The sequence below is a fragment of the Fusarium coffeatum genome (assembly GCF_003316985.1).
Source record: "Fusarium coffeatum strain FIESC_28 chromosome Unknown BRIP53273_contig_114, whole genome shotgun sequence".
In the NCBI taxonomy this organism is placed as follows: Eukaryota; Fungi; Ascomycota; class Sordariomycetes; order Hypocreales; family Nectriaceae; genus Fusarium; species Fusarium coffeatum.
Genome location: NW_022157907.1, coordinates 165,901 through 187,767, shown reverse-complemented (window position 1 = coordinate 187,767; position 21,867 = coordinate 165,901). Strand labels below are relative to the sequence as shown.

The window sequence follows — 21,867 nt, the reverse complement described above, 5'->3', positions numbered from 1 at the left end:
CAAAATTTATTATTCGACCTTTGCACTACAGGCTTTGAGTTGAAACTCAAGAGTACCGACTCCACCGAGCCGACCACCAGAGACTCTTGACCCCCACTGCTAAGTTATGCTTATTTCCTTGGCGCGCCTTGATACCTAAATAGGAAAGTAGGATGACAAACAAAAACGTTACACGTCTGACAAATGCTGCCACACCGGTATTTGTCAGGACTGGCTTAATATCATCGTATAAGCATTTTCAAGAGTTTGGCATTGGACATGAGACATGCATATAAGGACAGGAACGAATATAAGAAAAACATGATATCCACAGATTATCAACTAGCAATCCAACACGGCAAAAACACACACAACAGAACCTTATTTGGATCCATAAATTCGAGGAGACATAAAGTACCTCAAATAAATTATGACTACAGCAACAGGCATCGTCAATGTCGCCCCAGGCCGCGCAGAGATCAAACAGATCCCAGTTCCCGAGCTTGAACCTGGCTTCATCCGAGTCAAACCCACCGCATGGGCCCTTAATCCCGACGATGTCTACCATCTAGACCTAGAAGAGGAGGGAGAAATCTGTGCTGGCTTGCCTGTTGGGTCAGATTACGCTGGAACGGTCGTTGAAGTTGGGCCAGGAATTGCTCGTGACTTTAAAATTGGAGATCGTGTTGCTGGGGTCATTTCGGGACAGTAAGTATCCTTCCCACCGTGGAAGTGAGACAGGTAAACTGACGATGGGCTAGGAATATTTTGCGGAGGCAGGATGGAGCTTTCGCGGACTTGATCCACGTCAAGGGCGACATTCAGATGAAGATACCTGAGAACCTCAGCGACGTGGATGCTGCGACGCAGGGTATAGCGCTCATAACTATGGTAAGCTCAGCATATCTTCACAAACAAACATAACATGGGATTGTGCGCTGATGATGCTGTTCCAAGGGCGTTGGCTTGTATCAGACATTAAAAATTCCTCTTCCAGATGCACGCCCCGAACAACCGTATTATGTCTTCATTTATGGCGGCAGTACAGCCATGGGTATTTCGGCTGTTCAGTTTGCAAAACTATCCGGTGCAACGGTGATAACGACCTCGTCACCCTCCAACGCCGAATACGTCAAGTCCTTGGGCGCCGACCATGTATTGGATTACAAATCCACTACTCTTGCCGATGACATTCTGCGCTTGGCCGACGGGCCAGTTAAATTCGTTTTCGATACCTACCCAAGCAAATCCAGCACAGCCCTTGCTGCATCAATTATGCACAAGTCCGCGGAAGCGAGATACGTCGCTCTCGTTCCCGGTTTCGAAGATGACGTCCAGCGTCTGAACCCTCATGTAGTGGCTAGATCTATCCTTGCGTATTCTGCTTTTGGCGAACCTTGGATGTATGAGAAGAAGTTTTTCGACGCTGTGCCAGAAGATTTTGAGTTTCAGAAGGATTTTGTGAAGATGGCTGAGAAGTACTTTGCAGACGGGTCGGTCAAGCCACCCAGAGTTTATCTCAATAGAGGAGCTAGTGGGTTACCGGGTATCTTATGTGGATTGGAAGAACTTAGGGAGGGCAGGGTCAGTGGTGGAAAACTTGTGTATACCCGCGAACGTGAAGCGGCTTGAGGGATTTCGGATGTCTAGCACTGGATATTGATTGATTTTACATATTGATGTAAGCCTGGTTCTGTATTTCATTGCAATCTGTAACTTGTACTTGTATTATACTTTGCATATACGCCTTAGACTCATTTGGCTTATGCATTTCGTCCAGGTCCACTGTCAGGGAACAGGCAAAGAACCGAGGGTAACTCTAAACCACCAAATATAGCTGCATAACGCCGAGTGGAGCTATAAAACGCCGACTGAAAGACAGCAATTAGTCCGTTGGGCGAGTAGAAAACTTCCTCGGGTTTTGGCCGGTTCGGCGGTATTCCGAAAGCCCGTAGGGTAAAATTTGTCGGCCTTTCTTATTACTTGGCATTACTTGGCATATTTAATGCCAGTCCCGGCATGCAAAAGTATGGTGAGCTCGAGATCTTTACCTAACTGGAACATCTTGACAATCCGGGGAAGTCTGGGGTTCGCTTTTAGACTGCGGGGTAATGAATTCATCAGCAGGTTGAACTTGTTTGTAAATATAAAAAGGACATGATGATACGGTAGTTACCCGTTTATCACAATAGTATACTGGCTTTTCTGACTTTTAACTATCTGGCTAAGAACTCGTATTCATCAATCCTATCGTTCTCAACAAAACCCTATGTCTTCCAACGACCGTGTGGCAGACCCTGTTGCTGGCCTGGCCGCAGTGGACGATGATAAGAAAGATGCGTTTAATACCGATAAGGCCGAAGCCATCGAGCTGGCCGAAAAAGGTAGCGTCAAGAATCTAGGTGTCAATGCGACACCTACATCTGCTCGTGAGTCTGCTTTTGCAGAACTTGGGATTCCGGATTGGGAAGCCTTAGAGAAGAAGGTTGTCCGCCGGCTGGACATGACTCTCCTGCCAACGCTCTGGCTCCTTTATGTCTTCAACTATCTTGATAGAGCCTCTATCGGGTAAGCACTTCTTAGCTCGAGATGATCCTTGTGTACATAAGACTGATCAGTTTACAATAGACAAGCTCGCCTGAGTACTCTTGATCAGGATCTTGGACTCGAGGGATCGCAGTTTGGGTCTGCCGTCTCTATTCTCAGTGCTGGGTAAGCACACATAATCCTTTATTCTCTCCAGGACCAATTTAGCTAATTGCAGGCAATGGTCGCCAGCTATGTTCTCGGTCAGGTCCCCTCGAATATGATCATCGGAAAGATCCGACCTAGTCTATATCTTCCTGGTATGGCCATTCTTTGGTCTGGTGTTTCTGCGGCAATTGCAGGCGTCAAGACTTATGAGGGCCTGCTGGCTGTCCGTTTCTTCCTTGGATTGGTAGAAGCACCACTCTTCCCTGGTGTAAGTCTTACAACACTACACTCGACATCAATGTTTTCTGTTGTATATACTGACCTGTGCCTACGTTCTTTTCCATAGGCTATATACGTCATGTCGAGTTGGTACACCCGCCGAGAGATTGCCGTACGAATTGCGATCATGTCGACTGGTGTCTCATTAGCCAACGGACTGTCAGGTCTGATCGCTGCAGCTGTCTTCAGTACACTTGAGGGGGCACGTGGTGTCGCCGGTTGGCAATGGCTCTTTATTGTGCTGGCTCTGTTTGGATCAGCCTTTGCCCTTGTTGCTGTATTTCTCCTTCCTGATTACCCTCAGTCTAGCAGCGGAAGCGCTATGTGGACTATGACGGAGGATATGCGCAAGGTTGCACAAGTCAGGATCATTGCCGACCGAGTTTCTGAAGTCGAAATCAAGTCAACCATTTGGACAGGAGTCAAACTTACAATCATCGACTACAAATTTTGGCTCCTTACTGGTATCAACATCTCTATCTCAGCTGCTTACGGCTTCTCCAACTTCTATCCAGCTATTGTCCGCGGACTAGGCTATGACAGGGTTACAGCTCTTCTCCTCACGTTTCCGCCGTACTTTGTCGCTGCACTCACATCAATTGCCGTTGCCTGGAACTCTGACCGCGTGGGAGAACGTGGCTGGCACTTTGCGACTCCTATCGCCGTTGGTCTCGCTGGATATATCATTTGCATTGTCACGACGGCGACTGTTCCTCGATACTCAGCTTCATACCTGTTTATCGGAGGTCTATTCGGTGCCAACCCTCTGATTCAGACGTGGTTGTCCACCACTCTGGCTCGCACTCCGGAAAAGAAGGCTGTCTCCGTGGCGCTCTGCAACGTTCTGAGCCAGATCGGTAATGTTATTGCGCCCTTCTTCTTTATTGATTCTGATGAGCCACGATACCGGCTGGCATTTATCCTGATGCTTCTTATGGGAAGCTTGTGCATTTCTTCTGCTATGGCCCTTAAATACTGTCTCTGGCGGGAGAATAAGCGGCTGTATCGCGAGGCACAGGAGAATGGAACTCCTTATGTGCCATACCTCCAATAAGGCAGCAATGGGTAGCAACAATAAGTGTTCTAGTCTTGTAAACTAAGTTTATCTAAGTTTGTACGTCGCAATACAAAGCTTCTCTATTGTCGCTTATCTTATGTACATTCAGAACATAGCACTACCAGGAATCAGTCTTAACAGACGTTTTGCGGTCAACGCGAATAGTATACTTTGAGTCTTCCACACTCAACAGCGTTACTGTGACATCCCAATCAGGCACCTCAAACGAGCTAACTGGCTTATACGCAAGAGACTTGCTGCCTTCCAAAGTCAAAGCCAGCGCAGCATCATTCTTGTCATCGAAGTCTCCAGCACAGCCCGCAGTGCCAGGCGTAGCATCCAGAACACGAATAGGGCCACTGCCGGCTGCGATTCTTGTACCAATCTCAGTGAGTAAGACACCAGGAGCGCAAAGATTCTTATCCAGACCATCAGCAGTGCGAACTTCAGCCACAAGAGCAGCAATCTCGCTACCTGCGATCACGACCGCCTTCTTTCCACCATTGACAGCAAGGGGAGTAAGGACATGCTCCGTGCTGCCGGCCTCAAGAACACAGTCTACAGCCTTGTCCTCGATCCACCCCAAGCGATACTTGTCCCAGGCGAAATGGTCAGGCGCCATGCCTTCAGTCTGGGACATGACACCAAAGCCTCCTGTATAGAAGCCTGCGTAGCTTTGGAATGAATAGTAATCTGGTAGACAGAAGGCATGACCGGTCTCATGAATCATGGTCATAGCAATAAGATCCCAGTCAGCAGCACCAAATGTCACAGTCTTCTTGGCTACCCGCTTACCCTGACGCGTCGAGACAGGGTCGTAGTAGGTAATAGAGCGAGACATGTAGTTCGCTGCTTGGCTTGTTGGAACCACATAAAGGACATCCACTTTGGGCGGGGGCGAGCGAGTGCCATTGGCGGTGAAAGCATCAAGGGCGTCCTGAATATAACGATCATGTCGCCAAATGCCAGCCCCTCTGCCTAGCCAATCATACTCAGACGACGCCTTAGGCATGCGGTAGTACTGAGAGGTATCGGCCTTCATGTTCAGTTTCAGCTTATTGTAGCTAGACTTGGTATACCAATCGACGGTTGGGGGCACCAGCTTGTCGTGCAAAGCCTTGAGCGAGTCGGGATCTTTATCTTCGGCATCTGGGAAATCCACAAACATTACAAAGGCCTTTAGGTTCCCCGTGCCCTTAACGCAGCCGTCGCGGAAGTCGAAACCCATGTTGAACATGAAATCTTCAGGCGAGGGTAGCTTGCATGTTGGCTTCCATATGTAGTCTCCGCGAATCGGGGCAGTGCCGTTGGTTGTGTCGTTACCGCTGAGATCCTGGCCGAAAGCCGTGGCGGCCAAAGATAAAAGGACAGTGCCCAGCGCAAGCATATTGAGGAATGATTTTATTAGAGAGTAGAGCAATATCGAACCAAGATGAATAGATAATCAGGTATGCATTAAGTCGGGGAGCACCAGTTTATAAAGGAACTGAACATGACTAAAATAATCACCCCAAGAACGGGGGTTGTCTCTAAAAGGTTTAGTCAAACATTTAGTCCCTATAGTATCCGGCTGTTATTCTCTCGTATAGCTATTTGTCCAATGGGAACTGCTCAAGGGTCAAGAAAGGTGGGTATCTTCGAAACCGGGTCTCGAGTACCGAAATGACGCCAAGACGTCAACCCAGCACTGCGTCGTATTCAATCGGCGGAAGCGAGCTGTCAAGTCGGTCAAGATTTCCAAGCCAGATCAGCAACATCCAACTTTCTGCCGTTCATTCCAGCAGAAGACTAGGGTCCAGGTTATCCTTGAGTTTCTCGAACACGGGAGAATGAGTCTTGTATACATCCCGGTTATTAATTATTTCATCCCTTCCCCTAGTTATTAAGCTAAGAATAGTCCAACGCCGCATTGAGGATACTCCACATCTCCACTCTTGACTTTTGAGTTATCCGTGTAATTTGTCCTATGCACCCCCTAACTATAGAGTAAATCCCCAGTCTCACAAAAGCTTGCTTAGCGGACCAGAAGTATTCACCGCTGTTGTAGTCACATAGACCGCGTACTCTTTCAGCTTTGTCTCTAGGGTAAATTGCTGCTATGTGGCGTCAGCTTGGCTCCGTGCCAGGAATGCCTCAATCAACAAGCACATAATTGGAAGCAATCAGAAGGTCCAAGCGTTTCCAATATTTACTACGTAGCAATCTAGTCAGAAGAGAGTCGCCATCATCAGTTAGCTGTATTTTAAACAGGGAAGTATATCAATCCTACAATTCAATATCTCCATCTCTGAACGGAGGCTAATGAGGATATTCTAAAAATTGTACAACAAGTGGCGGAAGCTGAATTAGACTCATAGCTTACCACTAAATGCTGACGCTAAATGAGGATTTCACGCCACAGTAGAAGATTATGCCTCGCGCCACCCTGATTGATCCTATTCTAGACTCAGCTCTATGATAATAGCCAGCCTTGGAGGGTGCACTTTTGCTGTTATTCTTGTCTCTTATATCTAGCACTCCCATCTGGACTTTTACTTGTTAGTGTGCTTGACTGACGAAAACAAGCAGGCTATCTGGATCTATATAGGCTATGTTTCCAGTCCGGTAGAACCTGCGCACACCCGCATAGTTAGGATAGGTGAAGCGACCATCTATGCTCCGTATCGGGTTCTTTAAAAAACAGGCTCGCGTGCGCAGAGGGTCTTTGAGGTAACATCTTGAGAGAGTAGGTTCTTTAACTAATATCTCACCGACTTCCCCTACCGAGGCCAAGCGGTCTGGGTTTTGGTGAGCGACAATCCAACAGCGTGCCCCACGTATTTCAAGACCATTCGTTGCTGCGGGATTCTCGCGCCTGTCGCGAAACTCGTAAGCAGTGCAGTTCCCGCTCTCGACGGGACCATAGCAGTTGATCAGGCGCACGTGTCCATACCACCGCTCCAGGTGCTCTTCCTGCACAGCTTCACCTGCCAAGATCAGAGTCTTCAGCGTTGGTACCTCTTGCAGATATATGAGATTCGCAACAGTTGCTGTGAGATCAGCCCAGTTCACTTGCGATTGATTGATAAAACCAGCGATGTTATTACGACGATCGCTTTTACTGGGAATACAAAGACATCCTCCCTGCATGAGGGTCGTATAGATATCCATGGTTGAGACATCGAAGGTATATGCCGCGAACTGGAACACACGGCAGGTTGAATCCAAATGCAGTGACTCAGCATGACTCTGAAAAAGCGTGCATATTGCTTGATGAGGCTGTACAACTGCTTTAGGTTTGCCTGTCGAACCTGGTGTAAAGAGAATGAAGGCGGCGTTCTCAGGTGTTGCCATCGGTATAGAAGAGGTAATCTCGTCCGGCTGTAGGGACGGGAGCATTGTCTCTAGAAGGCTCTTCGAAGGTGGCACACAAACAACGGATTGCAAGTGATGGTCCAAGCGAGCAGAACATTGTGGCGGGGCAAGGACCAATGAGATCTCCGCTATTTCCGAAATCACTTTAAGTCTGTCGTCCGGATATTCTCCATCTCATGGAACAAAAGAACTGCCAGTTTTAAGAACTGCAAGCTCTGATACAATGCCAGCAAACTATTTCTCGAAGCAGATGCCAATTGCCATCTCTGGCCCAATCTTATGTCGGAATTCTCTGCAAAGATATTTGGCCATACGGGCGGAGAGATCGTCAAGCTCCTTGTATGTCAAGCTACCGTCCCATGAATGGACTGCCTCTGTGTGTGGACTGAACCCTTGCCCGAGCTGAAATCCTGTCATGAGGACAAGAGCCAATAGACACTGGATAATGATGTTTCATGCTTCGAAGATGCTGTTGGTCACGTTCACTCAACAGATCCAGCTCGCCCATAGACATGAATGATCCAGCATCTAGAGACACAAGCTGAGCTAGTGCTTTAGACAGAGTGCTTCCAACATTCTGAGCAATTTTGGTCTCGATCTCAGCACCGTATGATAGACTGAGGTCCGGTGTATGACGTCGAAAATCGATTTGCACCATCAAAGCAAGCTTATTCCGTGTAGGGGCCTTTTAAGATTGGTTCAAGTGCAAAAGAGCCGAATCGTGAGAGCCAAAGCTTACTTGAGTTGCAACGTTAGCCGACACAGAATCTCCTCGACCCCATCTGATCCATGATAGCAGACTCCAGTGTTGATATCTACAATTGGGATCCAATTTACTAAATATGCATGTAGTCTCCGCGATCCAAGGGGGAAGACTTCCGGGCCTGGGTGGATGAATTTGGCCTTGAGGGGGCTACCTCAATTCAAAGTACAATCGACGAGAATCTTCCTCATTACCTGTACTTAAAGCAATTTGCGCTGAAGTTTTAAGGAATATCGACTTTCGACAAATCTATAGTTAATCATCTACTGGCTTTTCGACTCGGCTTTGGGTTATGAAGAATCTACAGATAGTTGAATCTTACGTTAGCTCTCGCTTCAAACGAGTGGGTTTCAAAGATATTGTGGTGCTCCGTCACTCACAGGATAGAAACGAAATATATGACAACAAGGTGCGAATATAGTGTGGATACTAAATAGTCTCAACGGCAAGAGGGTTTGAACAACGACATATTATGCCACTTGCGTCGGTGAAGGCTAAGTTACTTCTGTTTGACTAAAATGAAACCAACCGAGCACTTGACTCCTTCCCAATTACCGCGCATGCCACTAACCATATTTGGGTCCTTTGAAATCCGCTCTTGGACTTCGATCAGGTTGAACTCCCATTTCGCTCCCTCTTCCTTGACGGCCGCATTCGTGTGAATGTGGCTGTCACTTCAGACTTTGTCGCCGGTCTCTGGATCCATAATGCTGCCATGAGTAATTCTAGCAAGATCTTCGTGGGTATTTGTCACAAGAATACACCCTCCTGGCGCAACTATCTCGCCGCACATCTTGAAGAACTCTAAGAGAGGCAAGTGTCCCAAGACCAGGTTACTGATAAGCCCTGAGCCTGACCCGTGATAGCTAGTTTCCCGCTTTTGTCCTTCAATGGATTGTACGCATGAAAGGATAGGCTCTTCGGTCGCTGACCTTCAAGCAACGTAGAGCAAACTTCCTTGCATCGTTTCTCGGCGATCTCCAGTAAGGCTGGGGTTACGTCGAGACCGACAACCTCGGCACCGGGAAGCATCCCAATCAACTTGAGCGTGTTGCGTCCAGTGCCGCAGCCAAAATCCACCATTTTGAGAGAGGATGTGGATGAGCCAAAGCCTTGCTGGAGCAGAGAGATAAACTTTGGGTACAAGGTTTCCAGCTCTGTATCATCCAGACCTTGCATGTTGTTGACACGGCCTTGGTCATAGCTAGTTCCCCGTTGAGAGTAGAGCTCTTTGATGGGGGGAGAACGGATATCTGCGGGAGCCGTTTGTAAACAAAGATGAAAGCTTGAAGTTTGATGATTCTTGGTACTCTTAGACATGACCAAAGGGCATGGGGGATTCTTCTCTGAAGTATAGCTGCTGAACCAAATTATAAGTCGATCAATACAAACCTGTCAATCAAATGAAGCCCTTGCCCGAATAGATTAACCGTAACTATGGGGGCTCCCTGCAAATCAGCCTTACATTAATGGACGGGTAGGGGATTCAAATCTCCCCGCACAGGAACACTTGTTCCGGATCAGATCAGGTGAGATTCGGCCCAACCATGTAATCTTGAAATTACCTTACCACGGATACACCCCTGGCTATAACGTCATTAAGATGTAACACGAATCCGTCCTGTTCCTTGCCGACACAATAAATACGCGATTGCATCTAGCTGATCAGTTTTGTTCACGTCTTTCTTTTAGTATTGCCAAGGTACATGCCGCTGCAACTTGCGCAACAATAGGTCCTCGGCAGGCGTAATCGGATCATCACATTGCATTGCCGTAGGATTTCCTGCAAACGCACAAATGGACGCGCACGAGTCCCGTTTACCATCGCATAGGCGAGCTCCTTATCTTTCCCTTATGCTTGACAATGGCTGGGTGGACCAAGATATTATCAACCATCGATACCCGGGTTCCGGAACGGATGAGGACCCTTTCATCATTGGGTGGACGCACAATGATCCTCGGGACCCGATGCAATTCAGTCAGGCTGTAAGATGGGCATGGACAGGTCTGGTGTCTCTGGCAACATTCACAGTTGCTCTTGCTACGAGTGCTTATACCGCCCCTTCGAGACAAGTCATGGCGACTTTTTCTGCGACCAAACTTGTATTTGAGCTCGGGCTGTCTGCTTTTATATTGGGGTAAGCATCAGAACTCACCTGATCCACCTATGAGCCCAATTGACACCAACACAATATATTTTGCTTACATTTCAGATTCGCGGTTGGTCCTCTGCTCTGGGGCCCTTTGAGTGAATTACATGGTCGACGCGTCGTTTTCCTCTGTACAGTCAGCTATGCTCCCTTTCCCCACCATCGATTTACCGTCATGTACTAAAATATATCAGTACCTCGCCTTTACGTTGTTGACTGCAGGATGTGCTGCAGCCCCCACAATTCAAGGCCTCGTGATTATGCGGTTCCTCGCTGGTGCTTTCGGCTCGTCGCCCTTGACAATTGCTGGCGGAATCCTCGCGGACATCTGGCCCAACGAACAGCGTGGATTGGCTATGATCTTTTTCTCCTCGGCACCACTTTTCGGTCCGTCCCTAGGTCCCGTCATTGGTGGGTTCATAGGGGAGGCGGCCGGGTGGAGATGGGTGCAAGGCTTCCTGTGAGTCCAGTCCCTCCTTGTCTTTATCACGAATGAGTGATCGTATGATGCTGATCATTGATGGGGGTGTCAGTGCCATTTTGGGGGGCATCTGCTGCTTGTCCATGACGATGATCATTCCCGAAACGTTTGCTCCCACACTTCTGAGCCGACGGGCCGAGCGCATCTCGCGGATACAAGGCCAGATCTACATTTCGAAACTCGCCAAGGATCGCCGGGGAAAAGCCCTCCGGGAGTCAATCAAGGAGGCTTTGGTCCGACCTTGGGTGCTGCTTTTTTACGAGCCCATCGTTTTGCTGCTGACCATTTACATGGCAATTCTCTACGGCACGGTAGGTCGATTCGATATGCGTCAAACTTGATCATGCTGACAGATTAGCTGTATCTCTTCTTTGCTGCGTTTCCCATTGTCTATCAAGAGCACCGAGGCTGGAGCCAAGACATTGGCGGCTTGGCATTCCTTGGCCTTGCCGCCGGTATCGCCTTCGGTATTCTTGTCGCCCTCTACGTAACCATTCGTTCCACAAGACCTAGCAAACACAACAGTGATGAGGCATGGAACCCGGAAGTCCGCCTCCCCATGTCCTTGGTAGGCTGTGTTGCTATTCCGCTTGGCCTATTTTGGTTTGCCTGGACAAATGACCCTTCCCTTCACTGGCTCATCTCTGTTGCCGCCCAGGTGCCATTTGGTTTCGGATTTGTCCTCGTCTATATCTCTATTCAGAACTATCTAGTAGATGCATATACCATCTATTCTGCCAGCGTTCTTGCCGCGAATGCTATGCTGAGGTCAATTTTCGGCGCGACTTTCCCGTTGTTTACCAGTGTACGTTGCTGTATTCATTACAGGCTGCTTCTCAAGCTTTTCGTTCACCGTACAGGATTATTGCTAACACAAGCGTGCTGCTCGCGTTGGGATGCGTGTAGTACATGTACCATGATCTAGGAATACATTGGGCCAGTTGCGTCCCAGGGTTTTTAGCCATTGCCTGCGTACCCTTTCCATTTCTCTTTTACCAGTATGGCAAAAGAATACGTCAGAAATGCCGTTTTGCGACTGAGGCTGCTCGGCATGCCCAAGAGTTGAGGCAGAGATAATGCAATAGCTGAGCAATTCTTAATCAAAGATGGACAATCATATGTTGTCTTTGGAATTTTGTATTCGGAACTGTGACCAGTGTCGGTCTTCTTGTGCGTGGTATCTGCACCCTCCGGCGAAGAAAACGTCAGCCGCCATTGTGGGACACAGAACGTCCTGTCAACCCAATAGATATAATCTCCACTCCTTAAAACACTGACCTGGATGCTCAAGGCGATAGGATGTTTGCTTTACATCACATGCAGACAACCTCGTTGTGTGCCCCTACCTGGGCTACATTGGAGACCCATCTTCAGGTCGCTTTTGCCATCAACTAGCCAGAAAACACATATGTTTCCTTCTCTCCCCCCTGTCTTTTGAAGGCCTACGAATGAGGCTCAGATTCACGAAATTGGGAGTTCATCTATTAGGATGAATGAAAAGCGGCAGATGCTCAGAATAATGCAACTTCCTTCTAGAGCAGTCTTTGAGGAGTCCTCAGCAACTAGTGCTACACCACCGATGTGTTTCCTCAGGGTTATATGGCTAATGTGTTTATATGATTACTATTCTATGTTTTATCTTTCATACTAAACTCTTATCATGCTTTGTGTAGGTCATCATCTCAACTAGATCCACTGTGCTGGACAAAGCTTCACTGTTCTGTGTTGGAGGGGGCCTTGATTCGTAGAACTTATTATGGTTCTGAGATCTGGCGGTATGAGATGCTGACCCTTTGTATCTCTCTTCTGATGACAATGCATTGCTTGGGCGTGAGCCGGCAGAGCTTCTCAGCCTTGGGAAAACATTGATCAATAGCATACGAATGTTGGGCATGCAAGCACACCAGATTCCAACGTTGACCTCGATCGCCGACCAGTAGCAAGTATCATAACCGTCCCCTGTGGGTGATGTTAGTCCTGCTAGAGCCAGGTACGGTAGAAAAAGCAGCTTACATGTAGGATTGGTGGACTTGCCAAACTGGACGAGATAGCGAAGCCTCAGCACGCTTACAACGGTAACACTGAGTGAGTGTTAGCCGCCTGATCCCCAGGATTGCGTAGGTGACTTACAAAGTACCAACGATAAACATCATCGAAACTGCGACCTTCCTTCTCCACTTCATTTGGAGAAACAGAACCTCGGATAGTGGGATTCCCAACATCCACAGGTCGAGGATAATACCAATTGCAGCAATTGCCCAGGCTAAGGGGTTAACTCCAATACATGTGCCCTCATGTAGGCCATCCCACCCTTGCCAGAAATAACTAATCGGTCGACATTGTGCAATTGCTAGGATGTCGAAGATGATCATGCAAACAACTGATACGCCGATAGTACTCCAAATAAGCATTCGCGTAGTGTTGCCAGGGAAGATGCGAAGATAAAAGGACAAGACACAGATCTTAATCGTAAACGTTTCGGTAGCGTAGAGAGCTTGTCCGACATAAAGGTACTGGAACTTGTTAGCCTTTTCTTCTGAACGGCTTATTACGAGTGACAAACCTTGAGGTAAGTTGTGATTGTTCCAGGGCCAAAAAGCCAGATATCTTGACCAAGACCGTGTGTTGACACTGAAATATCTGAGTTAGCAATGCTTCAAGTCAATGGGTGGGTTTCAACCTACGTCCATAGATTACGACGACGGAGTTTGCTATTGCCAAAAGCTATCCTTGATGTTAGTGGTTTAAACATGTAAGGATAGCGCATAACTGACCAGACAACCAAAAATGAGGTAATCGTCCAGGTGAAGCCCAGATTTATACACCAGATTATCGTAGAACCGGAGTCCAACTATAACTCCAGAGATGGTAATAATACAGGTAATCATTATGTTAATGCTCTGATGCTTGTCGCGCACGGGGTACTCGCACGCTGTCGAGGTCACGTTCATCGTCGCTGCAGCTTGATTAGCAGGTATCACAACTTTCGGAGTATTCGACCCACTCAGCATTTCTATGGGTTCACAATTGCTCTTGACACAGCCCATGACGTCGGTTTTGAGCAGCGGATCAGCGCAAAGACATGGTATATCTACGCCACACGTAGACTTCGTCATGAGTTCTACCAGGCAAGGCGACTGAAGAAACGATTAGTAATGCGGTCTTGGTCAGTGATGCCCAAAAGCTGTCTACTTACCGCACATCCTGGAAGTTGAGTGAGAAGGGCTGTGCTGTCGACGCAATGCGCTCGACCAGCGAGCCACGTCCATATCAGTATCAAACTGAGGAGACGCATGTTTTGCTGAGATTGATTGTAGACGAAAATAAAGGCGGTCTCAGAAGAAGTTTACGGTACATCTCATGCAGTGTTTAAGTAGCAAGTCACGCGAACAGGTGGTCCGTAAATAGTAGCGGGCCCATGACAAATTAATGAAACGCAATGCCGAAAAGCGAAACTCTAGAACGGAGAAGGCCCTGGTAAAAACAATAAACACGTGGGGATGGACGCTTCATAGATGAGCACTAAACTGTCTTTGTCAGTAGTGTGATCGATCTTCCGTTCATACCGCAGCTCAACACAAGTTAGTGTGAAACCTGACCTCCTCAACTTGATCAAAGCTTCCTAGCTGAAGATCAAAGCTGAGTATAAAGCCGGCCTTGCCTCCTCAAAAGGGAAAGACAAACCCGACTCTTTGGCTCCTGTTTTACTTGCATTTCGGAGCTCCTCCAGTCCTCCACTTTATGGCTGGCCTTACGGCATTCTAGGTGGACAAACCTTTGCCTCCGCAGCAGCGCGCACATGTTCCGTTGTCACTCTCACCAATATCCCAGTGAGATGTACTTATGGCAATCTGACCGGTAGCTCGATTCCGATCTGCACCAACTAAATCTTGAGAGTTCTTGAGTCTGTACTAGAGGAGAAGATCATCCGATGAAGAAATTTAAAGCAAAGGTTTTAGTCTTGGTCGGTTATTACGGCACTTTCTAATCGTACATGGGCTGACTGGTGCAAAACAGGTTATCGATCTATTCTATGTAACAATTAACTGCTTCATCCTCAAATGTTTCACGATCGACCAACAGGGTAAAGTTTATTTAAAGCTGTCTGGCCTTTGGATGACAATGACATTCTCCCGCCCAAACTGACGAAGTTGAGCCTTGGGAGTTTCTGCAGGCTACCCTGACTGCAGATCCTTTTGTGGAGTCATGAGTGTTTCCATCTGTTTAGTCCGACGATCTAACCAGAGGACTAATTAGCCCTAAGTCGAAATTGGAACCAGCTGTTCTGTCAGCCAAACGCTAACGGACACTTTGTGGGTTTGTGGCATCATGGTTGGTTGTCTTAGATCCGTGACTCCACTCGGCGCTGTCAAAGCGTAGCACTACGCAATCGAATGATTCAGAGAGCTTGTTGAGAAAATTGATTGGCTGTTAATTCCCGGGCTTGCCGACCTTGGCGCTGTGATTGAAGTGAGCAAGTATTTCTGTCTCGAGGTCAAAGCGAGGACTTGATAAGGAGGACCGATAAGTGCCTCAGCTCGCTCGGATGTGATCGGCATGGAAACTGTTAGCTTTACCACTGCATTGTGTATGATCATTGGCGCGTTGGTTCTCTTTGTGTGCCCCACTCTCAGGCTGTCCGAGTTCAACACAGATTGCACGCTCTCTGTAGGGTAGTGGTACAGATAAATGCAGCCTAGCAGGCGACAGGTCATTCCACGTTGGGACCTGTTCCCTCTTGTGACTTTGCTTATGTTCTTCTTTTTATTTTATAATTTGTTTCTTTAAAAAATTGGTTCCTGAAGTCGGACTGATCATGATGAATGCGCAAGCAGGATATTACTCTTTGTTACCACGTTTCATCCAGTCGGTGCGTTTTACAGCCCCACGTGATCTCTACAGCTAGAGTACGAAACTGCATATGTACAACCACCAGTTGTGTTACAATGATTTGGACAATGATTTGGGTATATCAGTAATTTTTCTGAAAGCCTTGCTTTTCTAGATCCAGGTTACAGGAATTTCCACAACCTAAGCTACGTCACCTGCGCCCATGACTGACTAAGCGGATACAAGTTACTCCGAGCTTCGGATAATTGTTATTCCCAGTTGCATCCCCACACTATGACAATCCAAGATTGGAATCCTTTCTATTAGCAAAAGGCAATTGCTTCGTAGCAGTAAAAATACTGAGACTTAGACCAGCTAAATTAACAAAGACGAACCATTGTACAGTATCACTTTAGATAATGCCATAGGTAACTATATAAGAGCAGGTGCATACATAAATTGCTTAACTCTATGTAATCTTATACATTCAAAGCCAAGCATGGAATTATTATTTTCCATAGACTACTCCATGACTTATCCGTCAATACGAGTTCGATACGAGGTCGCTTCCTTTATCTGCCGACTTTACTGCTTCTCTATTGGCCAGGACCCATCTTAAAGAAATCACGTTCCATGCTAACCCCGGCACTTCTCTCGCATCCTTGCACAAAGAGTCACAGCGTAGCATGGGAAGAATACGAGAAATAGGAAGGCTATTGCGAATAATAAAGCAAGCATGCCTTCTTTCACTTAGCTGGTTCGCAGCAGACTTAACCCTCGACCACTATTTCCAGTATGTCTCTGAAATTGCTTCAATTGAGCGTGGCAATTGCCGCTCTCGCTACATCGGTCAATGGACTCGCTATGCCTGGCGACGCTTTCAGCGTCGATGCCTTTACGCCTTCCACCCTAGAAGAATTCGACCCTGCGGCTGAGTTGGAAAGGCTCGAGGCGAAATTCCCTGTTGTCTCAGGTGGTAATAGCGTCAAGGCGCGTAGCCACAAACAAGCAGGTTCTGCTAAGGTGATGCCTTCCTCAGCTGGCTTGTCATTCTTTGTCCCTACAGTCATTGGAAATCAGACATTCAAACTTATCTACGACACTGGCTCTGCCGATTTGTGAGTCCCTGGTCTCTCGAAATCGTGAATCATACAGACTAACATTTATCGCTAAAGATGGGTAAATTCCAACGAGTCAGCTCCGTGGCAGAAGCTCGAACATCCCACCTATGTGCCAACCTCATCATCAGAGCTCCTGCCCAACTATACATTCGCTATCAAGTACGCCTTTGGAAACGAGATCAGCGGCGTGGTGTTTAAAGACACTGTCAAGGCAGGTTCCGTGGTTGCCCACAAGCAGGCCGTCCAGGCCGCCGTTATCAACCCAATGTATATGGAAACGGATGGTATTCTTGGTCTCGCATTTTCTGCCATCAACACTGTCAAGCCCGAAAAGCAGACCACCTTATTCGAAACCCTTATCCCCACTCTCAAAAGGAAGCTGTTTGCTGCGAACCTTCGAGCCGATGGCAAGCCATCATCCTGGGACTTTGGGTACATCGATAACTCCAAGTTCAAAGGGAAGATTGGCTACACGCCCGTGACCAGTAAGAAGCACTGGGCGATGAATGCTGGTTCCTACGCTGTAGGCCAAGGTTCATTCACCGACAGCAAGAAAACAGTCGGCGAGGTTATTGTCGACTCTGGCACCTCCCTTGTCTACCTTCCCAAAGCTGTGGTCAGTGACTACTACGGTCATATTAAGGGATATAAGTTCATCGAGGGAGGATCGCATACATTTCCATGCAACAGCACCATTCCCGACTTTCATTTCAAGACTGAAGGCATGACGCTCACCATTCCGGGACGAGAAGTCAACTACACTGTTTACGACCCTAACGTCAACACTTGCGCTGGTGGCATTACGACTCAGCTGAACGGAAAATACTCAGTGCTGGGGAACCTGTTTATGAAGAACTACTATGTTATTCATAGTCAAGAGGAGGCTACCCCAAAGCTTGGATTTGCTGCGCATTAATTGACTGTACGATGTTTCAGGGAGGAGCTGTGGTATGTAGTTAGACAAGTTGGCTTGAATACCTATGAGGATTTCCAAGTGCTTTACTAAGGATATCGCTGCTCAAAGAAGGGAAGAGCATTGTACCGTTTAACCTCTGTCTTTATACATTTCTGAGACTCTGATCAATTGGCTTGACCTCTGCCGTCACTAATCTCAACGTTGCTATCAAATCCAACCACTCAGCTTCATAACGAGATAGTAAACAGTGATGAAACAACCCTGCTGAAGTATGAAAACACTAACGAGAAGTACATTACGGATAAATGGCCCTGTTCTACGTGGTAGCCTCATCCTCCATGCCCTCGCGGAGGATCTTGACCTGCTTCTTGATCTCAACCCAAAGGTCCAGTTTGTCCAGATCGTTTTCATCAGAAATTACTCCAGAGCTCTGGCCATCGTCCACCAAGACCCAGGCCGCCTCGCAACTCGAATTTGCTGGCTTCGTCTTGGACCGTCCAGCAATAGCTAACAGTGCTGCTACGAACGCCTCCTGAATATAGGCAAAGCTGAACTTCTCTGTGATCTCAGCAATCGCTCTACACAGCTTGTCCGGGAACTCAATATCCTTGTTGGACTTGAGCTTCTTTTGCCAAAATTGGCAATATGCTTCGCGTTGGTCGAGGTTCGGATCGGGAAAATAATACTTTCGGTCGAACCGAGATGGGCGTTTCTAGTCGTTTAGCAAGAGTTCAACCGAGTGACAGAGAATAGCTTACCGCGATTCCGGGATCCAAGTTTTCCAAGTGGTTGGTGCTGGCAATGATAAATATCCCATCATTCTCTTTCAGACCATCAACCTCATTTAAGAAGTAGCTCCTGACGTCGGGCGTGACAAGTGAATCAATGTCCTCAAAAACCAAGTAGCAGGGCGCAAACTCTCTCGCCTTTTCAAAAATCATGTGAAGAGAGTACTGAGGCCCCATCCACGATTCCAAGCTGCGAACGTAGACAGTGGGAATGGTCGGAGTTTTGTCCGCCAGCATATGCATGGTCGCTTTGATACTGATCGTCTTGCCGTTTCCTGGAGGGCCGTGGTAGATGAGACCTCGCTTCCAAGGAACACCGAGATCCTTATAGGTCTGTCTGGATTCGAAAAAAGAGATGTGATCGTTGATGAGTTGCTTCTTCATTTCTGGATCCAGAATCACAGCATCCCATGTCGCCTTTTGGGAGCTATTCCAGAGCTCTCTATCCTTGAAGAAGCTGCCCTGGTCATACACCCACACTTCGTCATGCAGGTCGGTTGCCCATGACCCGGTGGCAAGTACAAGCTGCTCAGCCTTATGAACGTTTGATGTGAGGATGTAATAGTTCTTGACTTGTGGATAGGCCTCTGAACCATCACGACCGTCGACCAAGTAGACGACAAATTCTTCGCCTTCCCACTGATACAGAAATTTGCCAAAGATAACAGCCTCGCCCAGTTGTCCTTTGTTGCCATTCATTCGTCTAGCGGGTGGCAGGTAGACGGTCATCTCAAGCGATGATGGAAGGTCGCCCTTGTCGTGGATTGGATGGAAGGTTGCGTGGCCAGCACCAGCAAAGGCTAAGAGATTGCACTGATACTCTTTGACCACAATGAGGTCAAGCTCAGGGTACTGTTTCTTTAGAGCTGAGGTGAAGACGGAATCGGTATTAATCCGTTTGGCGGTTGAGTGTTCAAAGTATGAATCAGTCGCCTCATTACCGTGGCCTTTCTCTGAGCTGAGAGCAACCCTCAGACTCTTCGCTTTACCATGTCCGCGGTAGACATGGTACGTCGGATCCAAGCGGGTGGCAGCTGGAGCCGGTTGTACCGGGCGCTTTGAAGTATAAGACTTATCCATCTTGTTGGAGCCTCAAGGCTAGTGACTATATCCAGCAATGACTTTCTGAATATCGATGCTAATGAAGAATGGGATGTGCTTGATAAAAGCAGCCGCAAGTCGCAAAGAGGGGAAGAAGCTTCATTAATGCTGCGCCTGCCTGCTGACCTGACCTATGATTGGTCAATCAGGCCAGAACGCAATACCTACGTAAGCTGATTTAACTGGAAATGGCCGGAGCAAGGGACCCCTGCTCGGATATTTCTGATCTGAGGAAGGGACAAAAGGTAACAGATGTCTATTTCACAAAGAAGAAGAAAGTCTCGACAAAGGAATAACAAACAAAATAGGGCTGTTGAAATATTACTGTATAATTATCTTAACACCCACACTGACAGAGAAGTCTTAAAACTTCTATGATACGGTCAGCGCTATCTCTCGTTACGATAGTCTACTGAAACCTTTAGAAACTTATTCTAGTCGATTGAATCACATCATACATTTCTTCAACATCTCCATTTGGTAAACCCGGACATCTTCCCCTCGTGATGATTTATATAAGCTTCTGGCAATATTATTCATTATCTAACGCGGGCGGTATTAGAAAGCCCCTCTCGGAGCCTTAACTTTATGATAAGTCATTCCCTGAAGTCGATCTCTGCCCGTAGAAGTATCATCTCTTGGTCGAAACACTCCCCTGTTGATTTCCCTCTCTTCAAAACAGCTGGACTAATAACAAGCCCTACATTCCCATGTTTCTGAGTCTGGCCGCTTGTCTTCTCATGTTGAGTTTGGCGGAATTGCCAAGTTACACACGCAGATTGTCGGCTGACCTCGCGGTCGAGTTCGAAAGCTTCATAAATGATAGTAGCAAGCTGATCCTTGAATTCGTTCACTTCTTCAATGTCAATTAGATTATGGAGTGCGTTGATGACCTCTTGAGCGTGCTGGGATGCCCGTTGTCTGATATAGCTATCAACCTTTTCCGTGTTGATATGCTCCAGAAATAAACCGGTGGTGGTAGCCCTCCAAGTGTGGAACTTCCGTTCAGCCTCAGACTCCTGCCTTGACAACTGAGTTCCTGAGTGATTTCGTCTCGCTACGGAATTGTGTTAGAATACGACTGCTACAGTGCGGGATTGGACTCACCAGGTTGCAGGTAACGTGAAAGTTGAAGGAAGTGCTTGGAATTTTCCCGACCAACCGATTCAAATTTGCTTAGAACCTCTTCCACAATGACGCGCCATATAAAAGCCTGGATGGCCTTGTGACAGTACTCTGGCGAACCAATATACTCATGATAACCGTGTTCCGAGATGGATTCTAGGTGGCAGAGATAAGGTGGACGGGAGGCAAGGCCTAGACCTTCGGAAATAGCATCTCGAACAACCTTAAATACGTAGGCCAGCCCATATCTTTGCGATGACCTGCCCTCAAAGTATTGGATTGCAAGGTCGCGGATGTCATGCCTCAAACAGCCTATCTGACTAGCCAAGTACTCATCCGTTATTCGGTAGAAAACTTGACTGTTAGCTCGAAATTCGTCCAGTTCGCTGGCTGTCTTTCTTCAGCGCTTGAGGAAGTCCGCCGCTTCGTCATGCTTCCTCACCAATTCTTTCTTGAGGATGGCGCACTCGTTTTGGAGTTCTTGAAGTTTTTGATCTTTATCCTCCATCTTCGCTCCAAATGTTAATGTAGGTCCTTCGAAGGGCAATTGAGGTTGTTCTCCTTGGTAGTTATTCACGTCCATATCTTCTTGTTGGCTTGCACTAGGTGTGTTATCATGTGTCCTGTTGACCTTATTCTGTTACAATATGGGGGTTGAGTAAAGTGAGACATGGAAGAAAAGACTTGCAGGGACCCAAAATATGACCAAATTGACACCGGTGTGTCTTTTTGTTTGTGCGCCTTAGCGGGTTGCCACCCAAGGACTTTGTATAGGCATCAATCGACTGCTGAAAGATGTCATCAGCGCCAGGTCGCATTTTTGCGTGCTATCAAATCAGGCTCGTACTCTCCGCAGCCGGGCGATCGGTGTGTCTGGTATAAATGCGGCCACAGTTTCGCCCACAAGGTAGTATAGCACAGCTTTTGCTTATACCATCATTGTTGGGTGTTTTCAAATCCCTCAATCGAATGGCTAAGAATCTACCACGTATGCTTTCATATTAGATCAGGCGATCATGTTCGGTGCACTCCTGGGTGATGTGGTCGGACTACATCCCCGGATGCGAGATAGGGTGTGGAAAAGACAACGATACAAAGACCAGGAAGTGGGTAGGCTGGACATGAAGATTTACCGAGAAGCCAAAGTATGCATATGTTGAGATGAGGGCACAAATCAAAAGTGCTAAGTGACATTGCTCACCATATATGTGAAAAGGAGGCTGAAGCAT

At 47.4% G+C, this 21,867-nt stretch overlaps 8 protein-coding genes across 8 annotated transcripts; 4 read left to right on the top strand and 4 right to left on the bottom strand.

Annotated features, from left to right (window-relative positions):
* Nucleotides 1–409: 409 nt before the first annotated feature.
* On the top strand, nt 410–1,611 carry FIESC28_05401 (uncharacterized protein; the record flags this gene model as incomplete). Its single annotated transcript, XM_031159548.1, has 3 exons — nt 410–687; nt 741–870; nt 937–1,611. 3 exons carry the CDS (start codon nt 410–412, stop codon nt 1,609–1,611), a joined length of 1,083 nt encoding a protein of 360 aa, XP_031016431.1.
* A 637-nt stretch (nt 1,612–2,248) lies between these two features.
* Nucleotides 2,249–4,006, top strand: FIESC28_05400 (uncharacterized protein; the record flags this gene model as incomplete). The annotated part of the gene is made up of 4 exons (XM_031159547.1): nt 2,249–2,547; nt 2,608–2,691; nt 2,758–2,941; nt 3,020–4,006. 4 exons carry the CDS (start codon nt 2,249–2,251, stop codon nt 4,004–4,006), a joined length of 1,554 nt encoding a protein of 517 aa, XP_031016430.1.
* Nucleotides 4,007–4,127: 121 nt separating this feature from the next.
* FIESC28_05399 (uncharacterized protein) lies at nt 4,128–5,396 on the bottom strand (the record flags this gene model as incomplete). Its single annotated transcript, XM_031159546.1, has 1 exon — nt 4,128–5,396. The coding sequence occupies one exon, from the start codon at nt 5,394–5,396 to the stop codon at nt 4,128–4,130; it is 1,269 nt and encodes a 422-aa protein (XP_031016429.1).
* Nucleotides 5,397–9,923: 4,527 nt separating this feature from the next.
* FIESC28_05398 (uncharacterized protein) lies at nt 9,924–11,629 on the top strand (the record flags this gene model as incomplete). The annotated part of the gene is made up of 6 exons (XM_031159545.1): nt 9,924–10,264; nt 10,340–10,346; nt 10,471–10,736; nt 10,810–11,068; nt 11,116–11,562; nt 11,618–11,629. 6 exons carry the CDS (start codon nt 9,924–9,926, stop codon nt 11,627–11,629), a joined length of 1,332 nt encoding a protein of 443 aa, XP_031016428.1.
* A 770-nt stretch (nt 11,630–12,399) lies between these two features.
* FIESC28_05397 (uncharacterized protein) lies at nt 12,400–14,052 on the bottom strand (the record flags this gene model as incomplete). The annotated part of the gene is made up of 8 exons (XM_031159544.1): nt 12,400–12,716; nt 12,771–12,838; nt 12,888–13,270; nt 13,321–13,388; nt 13,442–13,481; nt 13,532–13,713; nt 13,762–13,894; nt 13,954–14,052. 8 exons carry the CDS (start codon nt 14,050–14,052, stop codon nt 12,400–12,402), a joined length of 1,290 nt encoding a protein of 429 aa, XP_031016427.1.
* Nucleotides 14,053–16,382: 2,330 nt separating this feature from the next.
* On the top strand, nt 16,383–17,624 carry FIESC28_05396 (uncharacterized protein; the record flags this gene model as incomplete). The annotated part of the gene is made up of 2 exons (XM_031159543.1): nt 16,383–16,705; nt 16,763–17,624. 2 exons carry the CDS (start codon nt 16,383–16,385, stop codon nt 17,622–17,624), a joined length of 1,185 nt encoding a protein of 394 aa, XP_031016426.1.
* Nucleotides 17,625–17,940: 316 nt separating this feature from the next.
* Nucleotides 17,941–19,492, bottom strand: FIESC28_05395 (uncharacterized protein; the record flags this gene model as incomplete). The annotated part of the gene is made up of 2 exons (XM_031159542.1): nt 17,941–18,336; nt 18,383–19,492. 2 exons carry the CDS (start codon nt 19,490–19,492, stop codon nt 17,941–17,943), a joined length of 1,506 nt encoding a protein of 501 aa, XP_031016425.1.
* A 617-nt stretch (nt 19,493–20,109) lies between these two features.
* FIESC28_05394 (uncharacterized protein) lies at nt 20,110–21,146 on the bottom strand (the record flags this gene model as incomplete). The annotated part of the gene is made up of 3 exons (XM_031159541.1): nt 20,110–20,570; nt 20,621–20,861; nt 21,081–21,146. 3 exons carry the CDS (start codon nt 21,144–21,146, stop codon nt 20,110–20,112), a joined length of 768 nt encoding a protein of 255 aa, XP_031016424.1.
* Between the last annotated feature and the right edge of the window lie 721 nt (nt 21,147–21,867).